Below are 24,084 nucleotides of genomic sequence, written 5' to 3'. Positions count from 1 at the left end.
ATAATATTTTCTTGTGCAACTTATTGATTTTATTTTTAAAGAATTTTTATCCTTTTTGTAAGGGTTTTTGAGAGAATTTGTAATTAGACTCGGGTGAGTCTAAGGGGGGAATTAGATAGCTTTTAGTGAAGCTAGAGAAGAGATTAGCTTTGAGTAAAGCTAAGGAGAAAGCTTCTTGTAAAGCTAGTGGAGAGAATTAGCTTTTAGTGAAGCTAAGTGAGTTGCTTTGAGTGAAGCAATTAGAAAGAGAAGTTCGCCTAGTTCATGTGCTTCGAGTGAAGTAAGGTGTTTAATGTAATTGTAACGAGTTGCCTTAAACATAGTGGAGAAGTCAGAAATCCCAAGGGGTCGTAGTTTTTCCTTCTATTTAGGCCTAGAAGGTTTCCACGTAAAAATCGTTTGTCTCTTTTAATTATTTCGCTCTAAGTTTAAGCTTTATTTATATTATTCAATTCCGCAAAAACAGGGCAAAAACGCTTACACTAGTAACAACAACAATTCACCCCCCTCTTGTTGCCGTTCCCGTTCCTAATTGAGTCTACAATCGGTATCAAAGCCCTGTTCCCAGAAGATCAGGAAACCCTAAGGGCAGATTCCGGTGTTCCCAAAAATTTCAATTATGAACGAGCGAATGGAAGAAGGATACTCTACTCAAAGACCGCCCATGTTTGATGGTAAATTCTATACTTATTGGAAGAGTAGGATGGAGATCTTCATCAAAGCGGAAAATTATCAAGTTTGGATAGTCATCAAAATTGGAGACTTTGAGGTAACCACTACTAACTCCAATCATGAAATTGTTCCCAAACCCATAACCGAATTTGAAAAAGAAGATTTTCAGAAGATGAAAATTAATGCCCTTGCCATAAAGCAGGTATGTTCTTCTAACTCATTTTCTGTCCATCCATCCAAATTGAGTAAAAATAAATTAATAGAGTTACTAAAGGAGACACAAGCAAAACTTGAAAATTGCAATGATAAGTGTCTCCAATTAGAAAAGGAACTCAAGGTAAGCAAAGATTTCGTAAAGCTAGTGGAGAGAATTAGCTTTTAGTGAAGCTAAGTGACTTGCTTTGAGTGAAGCAATTAGAAAGAGAAGTTGGCCTAGTTGATGTGCTTCGAGTGAAGTAAGGTGTTTAATGTAATTGTAACGAGTTGCCTTAAACATAGTGGAGAAGTCGGAAATCCCAAGGGGTCGTAGTTTTTCCTTCTATTTAGGCCTAGACGGTTTCCACGTAAAAATCGTTTGTCTCTTTTAATAATTTCGTTCTAAGTTTAAGCTTTATTTATTTTATTCAAATCCGCAAAAACAGAGCAAAAACGCTTAAACTAATAACAACAACAATTCACCTCCCCTCTTGTTGCTGTTCCCGTTCCTATTTGAGTCTACAACAACCTTACCACCAAAGGGAACATCAGGTAAACATAGATTTCGTAAAAGCAAATCAAGTGACTCGATGTTCTCTTTACGAGCCATGGAAGCTTTATCCCATATAATCAGTGAACTTTCCTTAATAAGAGAAGCAAGACTTGATTGCTTACCGACATTACATGTAAAGGATTATCCACAATCAACTGGTAGTTTAAACCTATAATGCGCAGTACGACGAGTAGGCATGTTGGAAGCTGCAATACCAGAAGTTGTTGTCGGTAACACAATTTGATTGAGCAAGCATACCTTTGCATACAGTGCATAGTATAAAAAGGTCTTGTTAGTTCCCCCTGGGCCATCAATCAAAAATAGACCTGATTTTTTCTTTGTGACATGAGAAATAATACACTTTTATACAATTCGTTGTTCATTGTTGAGCTGTTTCCTTGCAGCATTACATGCCTCTGGAATGGGAGCATCAATAACATCTCTTGTTCTTTGTACCAAAATATCTTCGCTTCTACAAAGGTGTTGTAAACCATAATCTTTAAGACTCTTTCCCATGTTCTCCAAAAAAGAGGCAAGTAATTGACAAGTTAGAGATAAAATTCTATGAGGCTGACATGGATGCTTAACTACATAATCCTCTGATAAGTGAACATAATACCTATCCCACATTTGAGCAGGATTACTCGGTTTGAGGAAAACAAGAATTGTGGCAAACAACCATCGTAAAGCATGAAGCATTTGTACAGTAACTGCGATCTAAGCATCGATCAATCCAATCATCAGGCTCAACTATACCACATTTCAAAGCGGATTCATGGAATGTTGAACATTTGTGGCCGTCAACTGTGAGTAGATCAGCAAAAGAGCATGGACCAGCTACGCGTGCTAACAACAATCTTAAAAAATAACGTTCACTTTCGGACGGTGTAACAAATGCAAGACGACCAATCGATGTACCTCGCTTTCGTTTGTTCCAACTTTTGCTTTGTGAATGCCAAACATGATGCTCAAAAAACATTGGAAAGCAATATTTAGGTTCAAAAGGATGTGTTGCATTATAAGAAAAGAACTCTGTCAAAACAGTCTTAGCTCTACTTTGACTATATGCAACATGTGCAAGGTTTTCCGCAGCGTAAAAGCAAATGCTCTGCACATTAGGCAAATGAACCTGTAAAGGCATAACCGCTGGTTTCATATCATACAAGCCAAAATCGAATATTCTCCACGCATGTAACCGCCTCGAATTATGAAGGCAAACACTAACTGGAATTTAGTATTAATCAAACGGAAGCTTACTTTTGCCAACACAATTAAGGGGTTAGTTAAAGGTCAAACCAATATCCAAGTACAATACTTGAACCAAACCAAAGCAATATTATGGAAGTCTTAACTATCCAAAATATAGGAAAATTACAACCAAATCGAAATAAGTCCAAAGTTCAAATTACACCCTTAAAATAGTCTAAATCTAAACTAATAGTCTCCCAAATACAATAAAGAGATCTAAACGAAAGGGGAGTCATACTCCAACTCTGGTTCATCTTCCGCTCGCATATCCATTCTCCGTCGAGGTGCCATAGAGGTTTACTCTAAAAACAAAGCCATTGGAAGAACATACAAAGCATAGTATCAGCAAAAAGGCCGAGTATAAACACACTGGTTTCCGTCAAACAAGTTATTAAAACCTTTTTTTATTTGAGTAAATTCATTTTGAAATATGCTTTTTCATTTGATAAATCATATTATGATTCAAATCAAGTTCAATGCCTCTGTAGTCATTTCAAATTCTCATTTTTATCATAAATCATAAGATCTCAATGTATCCAAATCAATTTCAAACTCATATCATAAGTTTACATAGGTACTCTGTGAGTCATCCTATGACTCGTTTGGTAGTCGGTCTGCCGTCCTTGACATGTCCGGCAAGTGTAACACAATGGTATTGTGAACAATACGCGCTCAGCATTGGTGAGCCGTTTAATCATGCACACAACATTTTTTGTGGCATATGTACCCTCCATTTAGGCTAAAAAAAATTTTATACATAATATATATCTTGTGATTTTAATAGCATTTGAAAGTCAAAAATATTAACTTTTTCCATATGATAAACATCTTTTATTTGCATATAGCAAAACATACTTTATTTTCGACTGAGCAAAATCAAATCATAATATTTCCCACATGGGTAAAACATGCTTAGCATAATCATATCATTAAACACAACCTTTGTATTATATTGGGGCATCACTAGCATGTATGGTAATGCATCGTAACAAAAAGTGATTAAAGTTCAATACGATTTTTTTAAGGAAACCACTAAAATGTTTCGTTTCAATCCTTCTTAAAGTAAACATAACTTAAAAGGGTTTTGAAATTCAATCAAAACAACTAGAATATGATTCATAATTCTATAAAATAATTACGATAGAAGATTTCATAAAACACTATTTTCTTAAATACGAGATAGTTTTGCAGGTAATAAAATCGATAATTGATTTACAAAGTACATATTTATTCTCCAACAAGGCCCAAATTAATCAAGTCATTAGAATACCTTATTTAAAATAAATTTAAGGTTGTCCCATCAGATTATAATTGGTTATGCGAATTTATAAAGATCTTACAATTATTTTCGACAATTTGGGTATTTACCGTTATTTAAATGGTGTCTTAAATCCGTAAAATTTATAAACTATCTAATTTAAACTTAATTTATACTATGAGTTAGTAGGTTATTAATATAATTATAACTTTTTTATATAGGTCTATTTTTACCCAAATTTAATTAACAATATTACACTTTTTAATAAATAAACATTTTCTATTAATTTGATAAATTAGTAAATAATTAATAATTTATTTTATAAAATTATACCAAAGTTCCAGAAGCCATATAACATGTTTATTAAGCCATTTGTACTTATAAAACTCATGTATGATGTTTTATTATTTTGTATAGACATTTTATCGACAAATAGAATAAAATAGGTTTAAAATTATTTGAGTCCGAATAAAATATTATGAAAATTATATGATATTCTAGAAGCTATTTTAAGGGGTATAAAATTTTAAATAACCATTAAAAATCATGTGGAGAATTTTTAATAATTAATATCGTTATTTTACCGATAAACCGAATAAAATTTATTTACGTCCATATATGGTCACGAAAATCTATATAAATTTTTGAACATGTATTTACTATTTATATAAGTGTCTCATAAAATTTTCATGTCCAAAAGACGTCATTTAGTATTTATTTTATATTTTACCGTTTTCAAACTTACCGATTATTAATAATTGAGTAAAAATTATTAAGATCCTTAAATGTCAATGAAACCTTCCCAAAGTTTTACCAATTTTACCAACTGTCCATATGAGTATGTGATAAAAATTTCAAGTCCATATGTCTTTGTTTGGTAATTATTTTATATTTTACCATTTTACAATTTAATGTTAAATAATTTAACGATTATTCAAATATCATAAAAAAAAAATTTCAAACTAAATATATTTTGGCCAAATCTTGTTGGAGACATTATAATGTGCTTTTATTATAAGAAAAATTAGGCGCTAAAAACGACTAATGTAATCTCCTAATTAATAAAAACATATTATAATGTCTCAAACAAGATTTGGCCTGAATATATTTAGTTTGGAATTTTTTTTTATTAGTTGTTTAACGGTAAATTGTAAAATGGTAAAATATAAAATAATTACCAAACAAAGACATATAGACTTGAAATTTTTATTACATACTCATATGGACAGTAAGCAGAATTGGTAAAATTTTGGGAAGTTTTCATTGACATCTAAGGACCTTAATAATTTTTACTCTGTTATTAATAATCAGTAAGTTGGAAAACGGTAAAATATAAAATAAATACTAAATGACCTCTTTTGCACATGAAAATTTTATGATACACTTATATAAACAGTAGATAAATGTTCAAAAATTTATATGGATTTTCGTGACTATATATGGACTTAAATAAATTTTATTCGGTTTATCGGTAAAATAACGATATTAATTATTAAAAATACCCTACATGATTTTTAATGGTTATTTAAAATTTTATACCCCTTAAATAGCTTCTAGAATATCATATAATTTTTATAATATTTTATTCGGACTCAAATAATTTTAAACCTATTTTATTCTATTTATCAATAAAATGTCTATACAATATAATAAAACATCATACATGATTTTTATAAGTTCAAATGGCCTAATAAAGATGTTATATGGCTTCTGGAACTTTGATATAATTTTATAAAATAAATTATTAATTATTTACTAATTTATCAAATTAATAGAAAATGTTTATTTATTAAAAAGTGTAATATTGTTAATTAAATTTGGGTAAAAATAGACCTATATAAAAAATTTATAATTATATTAATAATCTACTAACTCATAGTATAAATTAAGTTTAAATTAGATGGTTTATAAATTTTACGGAATCAAGACACCATTTAAATAAAGGTAAATATCCAAATTGTCGAAAATAATTGTAAGATCGTTATAAATTCGCATAACCAATTATAATTTGATGGGACAACCTTAAATTTATTTTAAATAAGGTATTCTAATGACTTGATTAATTTGGGCCTTGTTGGAGAATTAATATGTACTTTGTAAATCAATTATCGATTTTATTACCGACAAAACTATCTCGTATTTAAGAAAATAGTGTTTTATGAAATCTTCTGTCGTAATGATTTTATAGACTTATGAATCATATTCTAGTTGTTTTGAATGAATTTCAAAACCCTTTTAAGTTATGTTTACTTTAAGAAGGATTGAAACAAAACATTTTAGTGGTTTCCTTAAAAAAATCATATTGAACTTTAATCACTTTTTGTTACGATGCATTACCATACATGCTAGTGATGCCCCAATATAATACAAAGGTTATGTTTAATGATATGATTATGCTAAGCATGTTTTACCCATGTGGGAAATATTATGATTTGATTTTGCTAAGGTATGTTTTGCTATATGCAAATAAAAGATGTTTATCATATGGAAAAAGTTAATATTTTTGACTTTCAAATTCTATTAAAATCACAAGATATATATTATGTACAAAAAATGTTTTAGCCTAAATGGCGGGTACATATGCCACAACAAATGTAGTGTGCATGATTAAACGGCTCACCAATGCTGAGTGCGTATTGTTCACAATATCATTGTGTTACACTTACCGGACATGTCACGGACGGTAGACCGACTACCAAACGAGTCACAGGATTCATAGTCTTGTAATTTACATCTCTAACCTCAAAATGGTAGATAGGTTCTAAGAACTGAATTACCTTTTTAGCCATTGATTGTATAGCAGTGTTAGCAGTGAAACAATCTTCGCCTACAATCCACTCTAATTCGTTGGACTCTCGAAGACAACGCATACCAATCCATGAAACAAACTTAGCAAAACCCAATTTGATACAATAAGACTTAGTTAAATGAATATCCATCTCATTTTTGAATTTTTTTAAGAAGGTCCATAACAATTTTGTCTCCATAACTTCATAAATCCTAAATACACTAAGGTTCCCCTTAGCCTTCAAAAATAGCCCAAAGCATTGTTCACAGCGCTCTTGTTTACTCCTGCTAATGTCATCTATGATTAGGGAGAAATCTAGTACAAGAGATTGTATAATTGTTGTGATTATCCATAACCTGTCACAAAAAAATAGGCGGGTACTTAAATGTCTAAGTCGCAATGACTTAATTTTCTAAGGCCACCGATTGATAACAACGAATTAAACTCATCTCAACCCCACCATATCATACTAATAAAACTTTAAATGTGAATAATTTCTTGTATGTGACGTTTGGTAGCCACGTTGATTATGAATCCGAAGTTAATGCGACGTAACCAAATCTTCACAATAAAAAAGAACACTGTAAATGCTATGAATCAAATGATTAAACTGATTACACTATGAATCAAATAAGTAAACTACATAATACAATAGTGTAAAAAATGATGCAATGAATTTCAAGTATAAAATACACTACGTTGTTCATGAGTATTTCGAAATTAATGCCAAGAAAGTAATGTACGACTAATCGAAGCTTGGAATCACAATAATATAAAAAATAATGCAACCCAATCCAATTCCGAAATCAGAGAACAGTAGAAAATTAATGTCGTTGTTCCCAATCCAATTCTGAAATCATAGAACAGTAGAAATTAATGTCGTTGTTCATGAGTATTTCGAAATTGATGCCAAGAAAGTAATGTACGACTAATCGAAGTTTGGAATCACAACAGTATAAAAAATAATGCAAACCAAATTTATAATTTATACTTGCAATAAGAAGCAAAACAGTTGAGAGAAATTTAGTGTTGGAAATATTTCACATGTGAGACAAGATCCCACATCGATAAAATAGTGGGTTGTTAACTTGCACATACACTTGGTGAGTTTCATTATTTCCCAAAACCATATGGTAGTAGGAAGATTAGCTCACCCACTATATATGCAAGTCAACAACCCACTATTTTATCGATGTGGGATCTTGTCTCACATGTGAAGTATTTCCAACACTCCCCCTCACATGTGAGCCACATCATACCAGGAACCACCTTTGGCTCTGATACCATGTTAAATTAGGCTGGACTTATTGTGAATGCCAGCATATTAATGGGGGACACAAGTGCACACACTTCATAAGCCAAGGAGATATATACCATCCCAAAACCATATGGCTATGGGAAGAAGGTCTCTAATAGCTTATAAAGCGTGCACACAATTTTCAATTTATCGATGTGGGATAACTCATCCCAACATTTAGTTTATCCAAGCACTTTGAAATTAGAGCCACATTTTATACTTGCAATAAGAGCCACAAAAATCAAAGAAATTAATGGCAATTGAAAGCAGTCCAAACAACCTAAACCCAGAATGAGAGCAGCAGAACAGTAGAAAAGAAATTTAATGGCAATTGAAATCAATCCAAACCACATAAATGAATTACCTTGCACAGCAACAACCCAAGCTAGAAGGGAGTAGGTAGCTAAATTGAAAGTTCTTGACCCAAGTCTTCAATTTGCTTCGTAGAAGCTTTAAATTCAACTGATATTTACCCACTTTTGCAATAAAGCAGTACAACAGATTGGATATGGCAAGAAAAGTAGTACAATAGAAGAACATTAATGGCCACAGATTAAGGAGTTGAAAGAAGGTAAGACAAGCATGGTTGATTTAGGAGAAGAAAGATCATGTGAGTAGTTGAAGATGTGCTGGAATGGAGTAGGTAGCTAGAGTGTGGACTGCTGCTTTGTTAAAGAGCTATGAGTGATTGATCTGCGGAAAAGATGGAGCGACGTGTCGAAGAAAGCAAACGAACTGTTCATTAGATCAAGTTATGAATAGTACAATTTGTTGCTCGTTTTTTATACTTAATAGATTATATTATTAATAGATAATAGATACATAGAATAGAATAGAATAGATAGATATAGATAGAGATGTGGCTGTGACGTGGCGCTTTGTTGGCAAAAGAACTATTCATGTGAATAGTGTCAACGAGTTGCTCACATTTTATAGATTATGGATTTAGTATATTTTAGTAATTAGAAATCAACACACAATCATGCAATCAAACATACGTTATATATTTTATTTTATGATCATGAATAGTTTCAATAAATATATATAAATATATCAAGAATATCCAAATGTAATCTCATTTGCCATATCACCATTTTAACACTAATTGGTGGCAGCAGGTAGGGATGCAAACGGGGCGGGGCGGGGCGGGTATTGGAATTACCATCCCCATGCCCATCTGTTAATGCAATCCCCATCCCCATCCCCATCCTCGCGGCGGGTATAATTTTTTTCCTCGTCCCCGCCCCAATGGGTTTGTATCTAAAACCATCCCACCCATCTGGGTTTCCATCCCCGTGTAATACCCATTCCCCCCCCCCCCCCCCCCCCACCACACGTCAAATCCCCGCTTAATACCCATCTGTGCCACATATTTATATTCAATCATTTTATAAAAACTAATAACATTATTACATAAATATCAATAACTAGTTAAAATACCAATCGACTCATCATTAACAACTTTGAACTCTTTTAACCATTTTTATGAAGACAAATGCGAGTCCGGACGAAGAAGATATCGCATTTACAAAACGGGAAAGAAAACGGAAACTAGCAAAAGACTTAAAAATATATTGAGGCGGGTATCTTGAGGGGGGGCGGGGCGGAGATGGGGCGGGTATCACCTAAAACCCATCCCCATCCCCGCGGTGGGTATGAATTTTATACCCGTACCCGCCCCATGACCCATCAAACCGGGACCCATCCCCTCCCCGATGGGCCGGGTCTCCTATTAGACCCGCCCCGCCTGCATCCCTAGCAGTAGGACTTAATATCATAAATATTTATTTAACAAACTTGAAAATCCTAATCTTAATCATTTACGACTAATTCTTGATTCATTAATTTTTTTATTTCTTAATTCTTGGACTCCAACTATATTTAATTTATCATTTCAGTTCATTATTCTTCACTTTCGATTCAATTTAAAATTTTTATTTTATTAAACTCCAAACCAAATTAATTTATAACTCTTTCTCCATTTCTTAACTAATTTCGTTAATGATTATTTTAACAATTTTAATTTTTTTTTAACTATTTTAAACTAGTATATTTTCTTTGTTACTAACGTTAATTTAGTTTTATTTTTTTTATTTATTATTATTATTATTATTTTTTAAAAAAAAGCTCTTTCTACACCTAAAATTACCTAAACCTAACCTAGTCAAAACCTAACCAACTTTTTATTGTTTATCCACTTACATAAGTAAATTAACAAAGTAAAATCAATACCCTTCCTCAACCAAGATGTTGTCTTATGGCCTTAAGATATGAGCCATTGGTTTCTTTCTTTTTTTTTTTTTTTTTTTTTTTTTTTATCAATTCCTTATTTATTTGTCCCTTTCTAATCTATGTTAATACTAGCCTTTGTCGTAGCTTACTACATGGTAAATATTATATTGAAACAAAACCTTCCAACACAAACCCGTTCTAGCCATGTGTTCTATTGGTTTTTTTTATTAGCCATTTAATTTCTTCAATTCTTCCTCCGAACTTCATTTTGTAATATCACTCACAAAATCTCTAATTTTATTAGTTGAAGAAATTAAGAGGAAGGTGCATTATATATTACTTTTCTAGCATACATTATCTTTATTTTGGGAGCATAGTTTGGTAATATTTTGGATTCTTGAAAGATTTTTATTTTGGAGCTTAAAGTGCTTAGCTGGGAGAATTACACCATTTATTTTCTTAATTAGTACTTTATACTAATTTTTGATGTTAGTATGGTATAATTTCTTACCATACTCTTTATGTGGAATTTACATTATATTTACCTTGTCATGGTATCACTTATTTAATTTACTTATTTATTTAAATTATTAATGTCATATTACCTTAATACCCTTTAACCTTTCATATTGGCCTTGACTTTTGGTCAATGGGCTTTTTCTGAATTCCCCAACCTCCTTAATTGACCCATGAGCTAGTAACTCCCAAATACCCTAACTTCCCCTGGGAGGTAACCTCCAGATTGACCTAACTTCCTATTTGACAACTACCCTCCATTCCTCATTTCTTGGTTCCCCTTCTTTAGTGCTGATAACTGCCCACTATCACCCATAATAATCAACCTCCTCATAGAGGTAACTTCTTTTCCACCACTATAAATAGAGACAACCATCAGAAAGGAAAGGATCATCTGAGAATAACCCTCTTAATATCCTTACTCAAACTCCATTTCATTAGCCTACCAAAATACAAGCAGTCTCAACCCTCGGACAAGGCTAACGTATTGAGTTGTAGGAATTCAAGTCGCTTCCTTCCACGAATCGCCGTTCCTGACAACGCTTCCACTTTCGGTATTTCAAGCGTCTTCCACTTCCTCGTTTCGCAACCGAAACAGTTTGGCGCCGTCTGTGGGGACTCGAATAAAAAGTCATGGCTCCCAAGAAGAATCCAACTCAAACCGCTACCGTGCACAGCACAGATATAGACACTTCAGCGGGCCACGCTAACAACTAAGCCGTGATTCGCCGTGATCTGGACATGCTAGTACGAAACCTCACTGCCGCCTTCTCCAAACAACTCCGCGCCGTCATAAATAATAACCCTACTCAACAACGAGTGTTGGAGGACATGGCGGACCAAATAAAAAATCTGCAAGAACGAATCGAACCCCATCAAGAGATACCGAAATCCCATGAATCTCAAGATGGGAACTCGGGGATGTCACGTTCCAGCAGAAGAAATAAGAAAAGACGGGAGAGATCAAGGACACACACAAGTCTCAACAGGAGTGATCCTCGAGATGACGAATCTAAGACCGCCTCTCGAGACGCTCGTACCTATCTAGAAAGCAAGAAGCAAAGGGCGTCCGAAAGCGTTCAATCGCTGGTGGACAAAAGGAGGGAAGAAAGGAAAAAAGCACAACTCGCGGGATCTAGCCGTCCCATCAGCCCCATCACCATGCCGTGGAATGAGGCCGGCAAGAGTAGCCTCCCCGAAGATCTTATGCCAATAATCTCTCCGCTGGCTCCAGAGATACTGAATACTCCCAACCCCGGGAAAATAAAGATCCCGAATATAGCGGCCTTCGATGGAACGTCCTACCCAGAGGAACACTTGATGGCCTACAAGAACCTGATGCTGCTGTACACCACTAACCCGTCATTGTGGTGCAAGTTCTACCCAACTACTCTCACAGGAGTAGCTTTGACGTGATATACCTCCCTTCCGGGGGGAAGTATCCACAACTTTGCCCAACTAGAAGGCAAATTCCTGGGTCATTTCGTAGCGTCCAGAAGGCAGGAGAAATCGAACTTCTACTTGCTCAGCATAACGCAATTGGAAGGGGAATCCATATCATCATATTTAAAGAAATTCCACGAGGCAGTATTGGAAGTAACTGATTTGGAAGAATCAGTCGCATTAAACGCTCTGATCAATGGAATGAAGGCTCAAAGGCTGAAGTTTCAGTTGGTCGAGAGTCAAGTGAAGACATACGCGAAGGCCATGAAGCAATGTCAAAGCTATGTCACGGCCTCCGAGATATGTCAAGCACATGACCCCAAAAAACGAAGGTTAGAAAAGAAGGATCCAATATCCTCCAATCATTCCTCAAGGAACAGAGAGGAACATTCATCAAGGAGGGATAGAAACTATATGTCGCTGAAGGGGAGTCCAGGACGCGAAATTTGCTAGATGGAGGTAACGACCCGATGTTCAACCGGAACAGGAAGGATATATTCTTCGCCGTCCGGGATGAGTTGCCAACTCCACCTCCTACTACCACCCCCTCCAATCGACGCAACTATAATCTGTGGTGTGATTACCACAAAGAACACGGCCACACTGTGGCTCAATGCCGCGAACTCAAACGTATCCTACATCAATTGGCCGATGAGGGAAAACTGTCGAGGTTCATCAACCGGAAGGACTATGACGCAAGAAGAGAAGCGGAAAGGAGGCCTTGGAATGAAAGACGCAGATCCCCCAAGAGGGATGAGGCCAGGCGTAAAAGTTCCAACACACAAGGAACTATTAATGTGATTTTTGGAGGTTACACTGAAGAATATCCTACCATCTGCGCCGCAAGAGATAGCGTCCACACTCTGCTAAAAGGACCTCCAAAAGCCACAACAAGCGGGCCGACCATGAGGTTCGATGCTACTACCTCTCAACCACTACAGCAACCACACACAGACCCTCTAGTCGAACTTGACATAAATTCAGGCTACAAACCCGTGAAGCAAAAGTTAAGACATCAGGGGAAAGAGAGAATAGAGGTGGCCAAAACAGAAGTAGAAAAGTTGTTGAAAGCAGGCTTCATTCGAGAATGCAAATACTCCGACTAGCTTTCCAACGTCGTCCTCGTGAAAAAATCAAATGGAAAGTGGAGGATATGTGTTGATTTTACGGATCTAATCAAGGCATGCCCCAAGGACGATTATCCTCTCCCCAAGATAGATCGTTTGGTGGATTCCACGGCAGGCCACGCCCTACTGAGTTTCATGGATGCTAACGCAGGTTACCATCAAATCCCTTTAGCCCTCGAAGATCAGGCGCACACAACATTCATTACAAACACCGGCGTGTACTGCTACAAAGTCATGCCCTTCGGGCTAAAAAATGCCGGAGCCACTTATCAGAGAATGGTCAACAAGATCTTCTAGTCTCAGATTGGACGAAATTTAGAGGTATACGTGGATGACATGATCACAAAGAGCAAGCAGGCGTCTGAGCATGCCGCGGACTTACGCGAAACATTCATAACCCTCCGAAAACACCAAATGCGACTCAATCCTGACAAGTACGTGTTTGGAGTCACCAGAGGGAAGTGCCTCGGCTTCCTCGTAGACGAGAGAGGAATAGAAGCAAACCCCGACAAGATCCGGGCAATCCAAGATATGAAGTCCCCTAGATCCGTATAAGAAGTCCAAAAACTAATAGGGTGCGTAGCCGCCTTAGGGAGATTCCTATCCAAGTCCGCGGACAAATGTTCGCCTTTCTTCAAAACCCTCAAACAAAGCAAGTTCGAATGGACGAGAGAAGCTGAAGAATCTTTCAGGCAGTTAAAAAAGCACCTGTCCTCTTCGCCAAAACTAGTTTCACCCATCAACGGGGAAAAGTTGGTCTTATATGTCTCGATCCCCGAATACTCCCTATCAGGAGTATTAGTCGCCGAAAGAGAAAAGAAGCAATTCCCCGTATACTACGTAAGTCATGCCTTTCGAGGATCGGAAGGAAACTATAGCGAAGTGGAGAAGGTCTTATTCGCAGTCGTGATGGCAAGCAGGAAATTGAAACCGTACTTCCAATCCCACCAGATCATCGTCCGGACCAGCCAACCCTTGAAAAAGATTCTGGAAGGGAAAAACAAATCGAGCCGCGTCACTAATCGGGCTAATCAACTGACAGATTTTGGCATTGAATACGAGCCACAAACGGTCATCAAAGCCCAAGCCCTGGCTGACTTCATTGCTGAAAGCACTATCCCTCATCATCATCCCGAAGCCAATCAAGAATGGAGGCTGTACGTAGATGGGTCCTCCACGCAATCAGCAAGTGGAGCAGGACTTCTAATCGTATCTTCCGCCGGGGTTCGTATGGAAAGGGCAGTTAGATTCGAGTTTGCGGCATCTAACAATGAGGCAGAATATGAAGCACTACTAATGGGGCTTAAAATATGCCATGAAGCCGGGGCTAAATCCTTATCCGCTTTTTCCGACTCCCAATTGATAGTCGGACAAGTGAACGGGGAATTCGAAGCCAAGGATGATAGCATGAAGATGTATTTGCAGCAAGTAAAAGAATTTGTCAAAAACTTCGAAAAATTCACAGTGTTTCACATACCAAGGTCCCAAAACGCACAAGCCGACTCCCTGGCAAAACTCGCCAGCTCACCCGAAACATCCGCGGCTCGTGATATTATCTGGGAAGTGCTTCTTAACCCCAGCATCAACTTCATGGTCAACACCATTGATAGATTAGAAACGTGGATGGAACCATACATCAAATATTTGCAAAATCAGACGCTCCCCCAAGACGACAATCAGGCAAAAATGCTTTAAAAGACGGCCAGATGGTTCGCACTTCACGAAGGAACGCTCTACAAAAAATCATATACGCATCCCCTTCTGAAGTGTGTTTCTCCTGAAGAAGGAAACTACATCCTCCGCGAAATACACGAAGGTGGATGCGGAATACACCAAGGAGTACGAACTGTGATTGGAAAAGTCCTTAGAAATGGATACTATTGGCCATCTCTCAGGGGTGACGCCGAAACATTGATCAGACGATGTCCCCAGTGCCAATATCATTCAAAGATTGGAAGAAAACCGTCTAACTACTTGTCCCCCATGCAAGCCGTCCTGCCTTTTGACAAGTGGGGTATAGATCTCCTTGGCCCCTTTCCTCCGGTGAAGGGACAACGCAAATTCATTATCGTGGCCATCGATTACTTTACCAAGTATGTGGAAGCAGAAGCCCTTAGCTCAATCACAGACAAACAAGTCTGTTAATTCATAATGCAAAATATCATTACAAGATACGGCATCCCTCGTATGATCATCACCGACAATGGGAGACAGTTTGTCAGTAAGAACACAATAGAATACCGCGACAGGTTCAACATTCAAATCAGATTCAGTTCAGTATCTCGACCTCAAACCAACGGCCAAGTCGAGTCAGCAAACAAGGAAATTTTGAATGGCATCAAAAAGAAAATAGAAGGGGCCAAAGGTACTTGGGATGAAGAACTACCCAGCATCCTATGGGCGAGTCGAACGACCGTCAAAGAGGCAATAGGACACACCCCATTTTCCTTGGTATACGGGTCCGAAGCCGTGCTTCCAGTAGAGATAGGTATACCCTCCACAAGGGTCACCTACTACTCACACAGCGAGAATGAACAAGAAAAAAGGGCACACTTAGATTTGCTACCAGAAACAAGGGGGAATGCATTATTAAGGTCCATGGCCCAAAAACAGAAGATGATTCCCAACTTCAACCGACACGTCAAAACTAAACGCATTCAAGTTCGCGACTTCGTCCTCCGCAAAATTGAAGCCACAGGAAAAGTAGCAGATAAAGGAAAACTAGGAGCCAACTGGGATGGCCCGTTCAAAGTTATCCGTATCATCAAACCCAGGACGTTCGAACTGGAAGACATGAAGAGAAAGAAATTACCCCGTCCATGGAATGGAGATCACTTGAAGAAATACTTCATTTAATAAGATTCGCAAGAAGCCAGTCAGTAATCATTAGTTTCATTCCGCAGCATAGTCGCATCATCATTTTCTCAACATTGTCACTTTTTCTCTGTATTGTCATTTCCAAATATCAATATATCAGAAGTTTCATTTTCAGATTATCCAGCTCGAACATTCACAAGTATTCAGTTATATTCTACTTTCAATTCTTATTGCAAATCTCATTAAAATCAGTAATTTCCAAAGTCGAAAAATCAGTAATATCTATAAGTTGGACTTCCTGACAGGAGTCCCAAGATCAAATTTATTCTAAACCAGCTTCTACCCGTGACATCGACAAGTCGAACCCTTTGAAAGGGACCCAGGGATCAAATTTATCTCAAGTAAATTTGGAAATCTGCGTTCTTGATTTAGCCAGCGGGAAACTGCGGACTATAAAACGGATATTCAAAAATACTTAATCAAACAATGCGCCAAACATGTCTAAAACATCGAAAATCATCAAACTAATAAATTGTTAGATTACAAGAATCAGATATTCAGACTACAAAATCTATTCAAAAATGTCACAAGTTTAGATTACAGCCTCAAAACAAATTAAACAACATTTAGGAAGGCGTCGACATCTTGAGCCGGCAGCTGAGGAGACCCGGCCATTCCCTCATCTAGACTTGGAGAGAAGCTAACAAAATCTTCAACGCTGAACGGCTCCACTTCAATCTCCGATAAATCCTTAGACAAGCCTTGGAGGTTCTATTTGATAAATCTAAACACAAACTCTCCAATTTAGAAAGCGCCAAGTTCTCCGGGACATCCGACGCCGAAGGAGGAGAGAGGGTTAATTGATCTAAATCGAGGCATAAAGCCTCCTTTTCGGCCCCCATGTCAACCCTCTCCATCCATGCCCTTTCCTCTTCCACATCCCAGCTTGGATCGACCAGCACTGCTGACTCCCGTTCCAAAATCGAAGCCAGGTTGGTCAAAGCTTCGTCTCGCTTTTGGTTTGCCATTAGTTTGAGAGAATTGAAGTCGACGCCTAACTCCGCGGCAGCCAAGCGGTATTTCTTATCACTAATCTTGGAGCTGGCCTCCATCATCTCAGCGGTCTGATCTCCCGAAAAACTTGACGCTTCCGGCTCATCCGAGGTAAGCCAGTCCCGAGCTATCCGGGCCCGTCTCTCTGAACGAAGCTTGTATACCTTAGCCGCGGATAGCGCTGTTCGGAACTTGGCTAGATCGTCCGACACCTGAAGCATGAGTGACTGGTTCTGATTAACCAACCTAGCGTGAATGTCCATCAGGCGCCCGATCTCATGACCGAGGGTAGCCGACATGCCAGAAGCCGCGTCCAAGCTCTCCATGGTCCCCTCCAGCTGCCTTTTGGCCTTCTCCCGCCACTGTTCAATTCTGACTAAACGCTCTTTCAGCTCAGAGCATTTAGCCAGTTTCTCCTTTAAGCCCGGTATTTCTTCTCGGAGCTTCTAGAGCTCCTCGTTCTGCTCATCGCAGCGGGAGGATAGCACGGCCAAAGTCTCCTTGTCTGCGACGCTTTGGCGGCTAAGGTTTAGCTCAAAGGATAACCTCAAAAAAGCTTGCGAAAAGAACAAATTAAAATCCAGGCATAGCTAACTTAAAAAAAACAAGAGTAGAGGACGTTACCTCAGCGGCGGAAGCTTGGAGTTGACGCATTCTATCGGTAGGGGATAGGGACTCCAAGTGATCAACATCCACTATGCTGACTAAGTGGGATGTCGCCCTGTTGAATCGGGCTATCATACCCTTATGCCCCAATTCAGTAAAAGGGGTGTCGTGTCTTAAAGGCAGAACCTTCCGGCGACGATACACCTCCTCTACCTTCGACTCAGGGGCCGCGGTCGATTCCCCTACCTTCTCTTTCCCCCGGCTCGGAACCGGTGACGCCTTATCCTGGGGAGAAGACACCTCCTCCTCCGCCGACCTCATTTGCAGAGGTACGGCTGTCATTATTGTCCCCCCCGAAGCCTTCTTCGAGGTCCTCTCCCCATGGGAGGAAGAGTCTCTCTTCCTCTTCCTCTCTTTCTTCTCCTTCATTTCCCTCTTCTTAGAAGGGATTACCCTCTGAGAGTCATCGGGAATGTGGACTCTTCTCCTCTCTTCCAGAAGCTTCAAAGCTTCTCCTTCGCTGGGCACCTCCTCCAGCCTTTTCTCGGCAGTGGCCGAATCCTGCGAAAGAAAAAGTTAGAAAGAATCCCTCATGGTTCAATAAAATATGAATTTATACCTTTGGAGGAAGAGGTAGAGGCTTTTCCGCGGCCCGTTGGTTGGCCCCCTGAGCGAATCGCAAGACGCTGAATTTCTTCATCAAGTCCAGATTTTTCGCTCTCAAATTTTCCTTGGCTACCCCTGAAAAATCAAGAGTTAGAAACAAGTAAACATACTATAAAAAGAAAAAAATCTACTGACCCTTACTTCGATCGATAGCCAAGCTGATGTCGAACACTGAGAGGAGATTTTCGTTCTCCAACTCGGACGACCAGGTATCCAGTTGAGCTGGACGTTCATGGGTTTCCTACCCAACTGTACGTCCATCTTTGTGTACTCAATTATTACTGCGTCAGTGAATGAACACTGCGGGACCCCATTATTGAAACCCGAGAGATTGGGTTTGATATCAAAGGAAGTCTTAATATTTCAACCCCCTGAATTGTATAAATATACAAACTTTGTCCTATATCCCTTCTGATTATCAGGGAGGTCGTGGACTATCTTCAGCCCAAGACGGTGTGTGAAAGTTATCCACCCGCAGCCGTATGATTGCGAGTTACATAAACGGGCTCTAAAAATATATCTAAAGGCTGTAAGTGTTGGGGGCACGGTCAAAACTTTACACAAAATCAAAAACGCCACCATACACCCCCATGCGTTAGGGTATAATTCGGGCACTGAGATATTCAAAAAATCTAATACTTCCCTAAAAAAGGGATGAAGAGAAAACCTGAGTCCTAATTCAAAAGAAGGAAAGTATACTACTATACAATGTGGAGGGGGAAACCTAACGGTATCATAGTTCCCCGGAGTAATAATATTGATATCATCTTTCAAGCCCCATTTCAGAGAGATGGCGTCACGTCGTTTCTCCAAATCCCTTTTGGTTTGTAAATCTATGAAATAATTGAGGGGCCCGCCGCTTGGGATGTAAAATGGAGGAGGAATCGGCGCTGCGTTTTCCCTTCCTGAGGACTCGGATGTTCCTTCGATCTTTTCCACATCTACATACAATAACCCTTCTAGGTCAGGATCTATTCGCGGCAAGTAATTGGGGAAGAAAGCAACGCTCAATTCCCAAGGAGCAGTTTTCATTATCTCCGGTGTGTATATAGGGGATACAGATGACTCATCCCCGGCCTTTATTGATTCGTAATGAGGGGTGATTCTCACCGAACTACTATCGTCCGAATCATTTATTAGCAACCCCTCCTTATTAAAACGTCTAGATACTACCAAAGGAATTTCTGTCGGGTTAGCAGAGTTAATGACCAAGTTAGCTATTGTCTCATGAGTAGCCGCGACATCCATATTAACGATAGTCATAAAGTAGTAGGCGAAACTTGTAAAGAATAATGGCTAACTTCATAAAACTAATTCAAAGCTTTAAACTAACATTCAAGAACACGAAGAACAATTTGAAGAACAGTTTGAAGAACAGATTGAAGAAATTCAAGAATTTGAGGGAAGATTTGAATACCTTGTTGAAGAAATTTGAAGATTTGTCAAAAAATTGATGAAGATTTGTCAGAGGCCTTGAAGATCTTCGAGAATTATGTCAGAAGTTTGAAGAATGTTTGGTGATTGTCAGAGCGTTTCTCTCTACTTTCTCTTTCTAGCAACTTGAAGAAATGAGGGAGTTAATGAAGGTTAGGTGAGAGGGAACTGTTCCAACAACCCTATTTATTGCAGCAATAAATGCTCAACCTCACACCTAAACACCCCTTAAATGAGAAGTGGAATCCCAAACTAAAAAAGGGAAGTCGACAAGTCAGACCCTCAATGAGGGGGGAAACGTCGAAGATTTTTTTTAAGTATTCTTATCTGTGTCCGCGAAGTCGACAAGTCGGACCCCCAATGAGGGGGAAATATGGAAAATTTTTATAAGTATCAGCTGTTGACTGTGTCCGGGGAGTCGATAAGTCGGACATCCATGGTGGGAGAAAATGTTAACAATTTCTCTAAGTTATCAAATTCCCTCCTGAAGCCGTAGAGTCGGACCCTGAACTACACCCCAAGAAAAACATGGAAAACACTCCAAGTATGAAAAATTACACATTCTGCCGTCCGACTTATAGATGCGGCGGATGATATGCCGTCTGTATGGTCGATGAGTCGGACTCCCAGATGCCCCCAATAATTGTGCAAAAATTCTAAGTATGGAAGAATTCTCGTATTTTCCGTATGATCGAAGACACGGACCTCTGTGCTCATTCCGTGTCATGGAAGAATAAGGGGCTTAAGATAATAAAGATCTTTCAAGTATTTTTATCGTTCGCGATGTCGATAAGTCAGACTCCCCTAAGTCCCTCAGTGAAGAATAAAAAATCTAAGTGTATATCTAAGCCGCGTCATCAACTCGCGTGATTTTTTTTTCCGGTGAGTCAACTCACTCGTGTCGCGGCATGTTACCTTCCCAAGATTCCACGGCTTATGACATGATAACGAGAAGGAAGATAGAACAATAAAACCAGTATCTTGTCCGTGAGGTCGACAAGTCAGACCCACTTTGGTGGTGATCTCGTTCAAAAATATTCCAAGTCTCTGAAATTCCGCGACTTCAGATTAAAATAATAAAATAAAATAAAGTAAAAAATTATGGTGATTTTATCCGTGTAGTTGACAAGTCGGACCCCCCTTGGGGGCGATCTTGTTCCAAAAATATTCTAAGTGTTGGCACTTTCACGGCATTAAAGTAGTACAAACTAGGCTGGAAGCATCAATTTAATAAGAGATCCGTGCGGGTTACTACATAATTGCAAGGCTGTCTCAGTTGGTCTCAAGTGCTGACTGTTGTACTGGAGGTCGCAAGATCAAACCCCCACAATTATATTTTTTTGCTGCTGAATGATATAGATGGATGGGGCTACTCCGTGGCATGCTTCAAGCCGCGGCTCGATTGGCATTATTCATTTCTCTTTAACTTGGAGCATCTCATACGACTATTTTGAAAAGGTCATAACTTTTTCGTTACAACTGAAAATTCGACATGTTAACAGTCGATTCGAAGCTTACGAGCGCAATTTTCAGAATCCGCCCAAAGATCTACCAAATTGTGAACATATTCATCTTCTTAAGTGTTCGAACGCTCTCTACGATCACATCCCTTCATTAACACTAAGGTGTTTTGGTAGACGCTTACCGTTTCCGCACAAAGAAAGATATTTCAAGTCGTTGGGGCTCCCTTTTTATATCATCCTCCATGCGTGGGGCTAAATGTCATGGTATCACTTATTTAATTTACTTATTTATTTAAATTATTAATGTCATATTACCTTAATACCCTTTAACCTTTCATATTGGTCTTGACTTTTGGTCAATGGACTTTTTCTAAATTCCCCAACCTCCTTAATTGGCCCATGAGCTAGTAACCACCAAATACCCTAACTTCCCCTGGGAGGTAACCTCCAGATTGACCTAACTTCCTTTTTGACAACTACCCTCCATTTCTCATTGCATGGTTCCCCTTCTTTAGTGCTGATAACTACCCACTATCACCCATAATAATCAACCTCCTCACAGAGGTAACTTCTTTTCCACCACTATAAATAGAGACAACCATCAGAAAGGAAAGGATCATCTGAGAATAACCCTCTAAATATCCTTACTCAAACTCCATTTCATTAGCCTACCAAAATACAAGCAGTCTCAACCGCGATATCTTTGTTCCTGCATTCAATCTATAATCGTTTAGTCAATAATCTCACATCTCCGTTCTAACTTTAGCGTCGGAGGGGTTTTCCGGGAGATCACCCCCGGACATGGCTAACGTATTGAGTTGCAGGAATTCAAGTCGCTTCCTTCCACGAATCGCCGTTCCTGACAACGCTTCCACTTCCGGTATTTCAAGCGTCTTCCACTTCTTTGTTTCGCAACTGAAACATACCTTATAATATGGTTAGTATGAAATATGTTCAGTATGTTTAAGTATGAGTTTAGTTTAATGAAATTGTGATCAAGTTTATATTTAGTGTGTTTATGCTAAGACTATTTTTTGTATGTTAATTAGTAATTTTTGAACATATTTAAGGAGTTAGGTGAAAAATTATATTCTAGTGATATTAATTATTCTTTTTATGTGTTATATTAGGAATGTATATATATTAAGAATATTTATGTAGCATTATTATTAATATGTTTATGTTAGCCTTTAAGCTAGTTTATAATGTTGTGTGTTATTGTATGAACATTTTTTTTTATTTAAGTATGGTTATGCTAAGAATGTTGTTATTATACTTTATTTTCTTGATATTAAAACTTATGCTTAAAGTTATATAGTAAATTTTAAAGTTATTGTTTAAAAGTTTCTATTTTTTAAGTGATTATATCAATTATTTAAATTTAACATTTACTATGATGAATTAAATTAAAGAAAAAGTTGTTTTCAAGTTAAAAAAAAGGCCCAAAAATACTCATAGGCTATTCGGCCACTACAATATTAAAGAAAAAGTTTTATTTACTATGTAAATTATAAGAAGCTATTTTTTTATAATAATAAATATCAAGTTAAATAGATATTTTTGAGATACTTTATAAGTTACAAGTGTTTTTCATGAATAGATGAGATTTTATAATAAAAAGTAACCTTTGTGATATTAAATTGCTAATTTGTACAAAATATTTCTTAAGTTGACTATTTGACCAAACATTTATGTAAAAAGATGTAAAAGTATTTTTTATTAAACTTGCCTTTAAATCATGTGTGAAATATTAATTTTTATGAAAATATTTTAAAAAAATTAAGTTCTACTCCTTTATACAAGAAATTTTTATTTTTGTGAAATTTTGAGTTTTACTTGTTTTGTCACTAGAGATATTGATTTTGATGAGCTATAAAGCTTTACTTTTGTTTTATTTAATTTTAATATATAACAAGAAACATTGATTTTTTAGAAATTATAAGTTTTATTTGTTTTACAACTAAAATGTTGATTTTGGGAACTTCTTTCAAGAGAAATAAATTTTAGTATAGCTACGTGTAAAAAATGTCAAATTGGAGACCATTAATAGAATATTAAGTTATTAGTTTGAATTTATTTAACAAGTAAACTATTAAATATAAAGTTATAAATAAAGTTTAATGCGTAAAAATTTAGTAATGAACTTATAAGGGCACAAAGGTAAATTTAACATTAAGATTAATAGTCTTATTAAATAAAGGAAGTTACTACCTAAGTTGGTCAAAGTCAAAGTCAAAGTTAACTTGTAGTAATAAAAATGTGATGTGCTTGTGTGAAATTATCTTTGTGTTGGTTGAATGACCCTGATAGTAAGGTAATGTCAAACAATGGACCAGCATATTAAATCTCGGCATCCGTGTTAGCCGACACGTAAAATGCAATTTAAGATAGGGGCTTAGCTATTTATCCAGTGGAAGCTCGAGCATAATTGTATTGGATGGGTGACGACTCCCACCATAGTTAGATGTAAGGCACCAGCCCTAATCTAGCAAGACCCTTACATATGTTAATTATCATATTGTTGTGCTTGTTGATAATTGATAAACTTGGTTAGTGTTGATGCTATGATGCATCGTATAGTTATGAGTATTAACCAAATGAACTTACTTAAGTATTAAGATTACTTAATTGTATAAGTGGCAGTAACGTGCTTCCGCTAGGGTTGAGAATCGTATCTTAATGATTTAAAAGTATGGAGCAGTAAAAGAATAAAGTA

General features: G+C 37.3%; 1 protein-coding gene across 1 annotated transcript; it reads left to right on the top strand.

Moving 5' to 3' along the window:
• The first annotated feature begins 14,238 nt into the window (after positions 1-14,238).
• Positions 14,239-15,474, top strand: LOC130799372 (uncharacterized). The gene is made up of 2 exons (XM_057662471.1): positions 14,239-15,009; positions 15,097-15,474. Exons 1-2 carry the CDS (start codon positions 14,239-14,241, stop codon positions 15,472-15,474), a joined length of 1,149 nt encoding a protein of 382 aa, XP_057518454.1.
• Positions 15,475-24,084: the final 8,610 nt, after the last annotated feature.

The sequence above is a fragment of the Amaranthus tricolor genome, chromosome 14 (assembly GCF_026212465.1).
Source record: "Amaranthus tricolor cultivar Red isolate AtriRed21 chromosome 14, ASM2621246v1, whole genome shotgun sequence".
NCBI classification, from domain to species: domain Eukaryota; kingdom Viridiplantae; phylum Streptophyta; class Magnoliopsida; order Caryophyllales; family Amaranthaceae; genus Amaranthus; species Amaranthus tricolor.
This window is presented reverse-complemented; position numbering and strand designations above follow the sequence as displayed.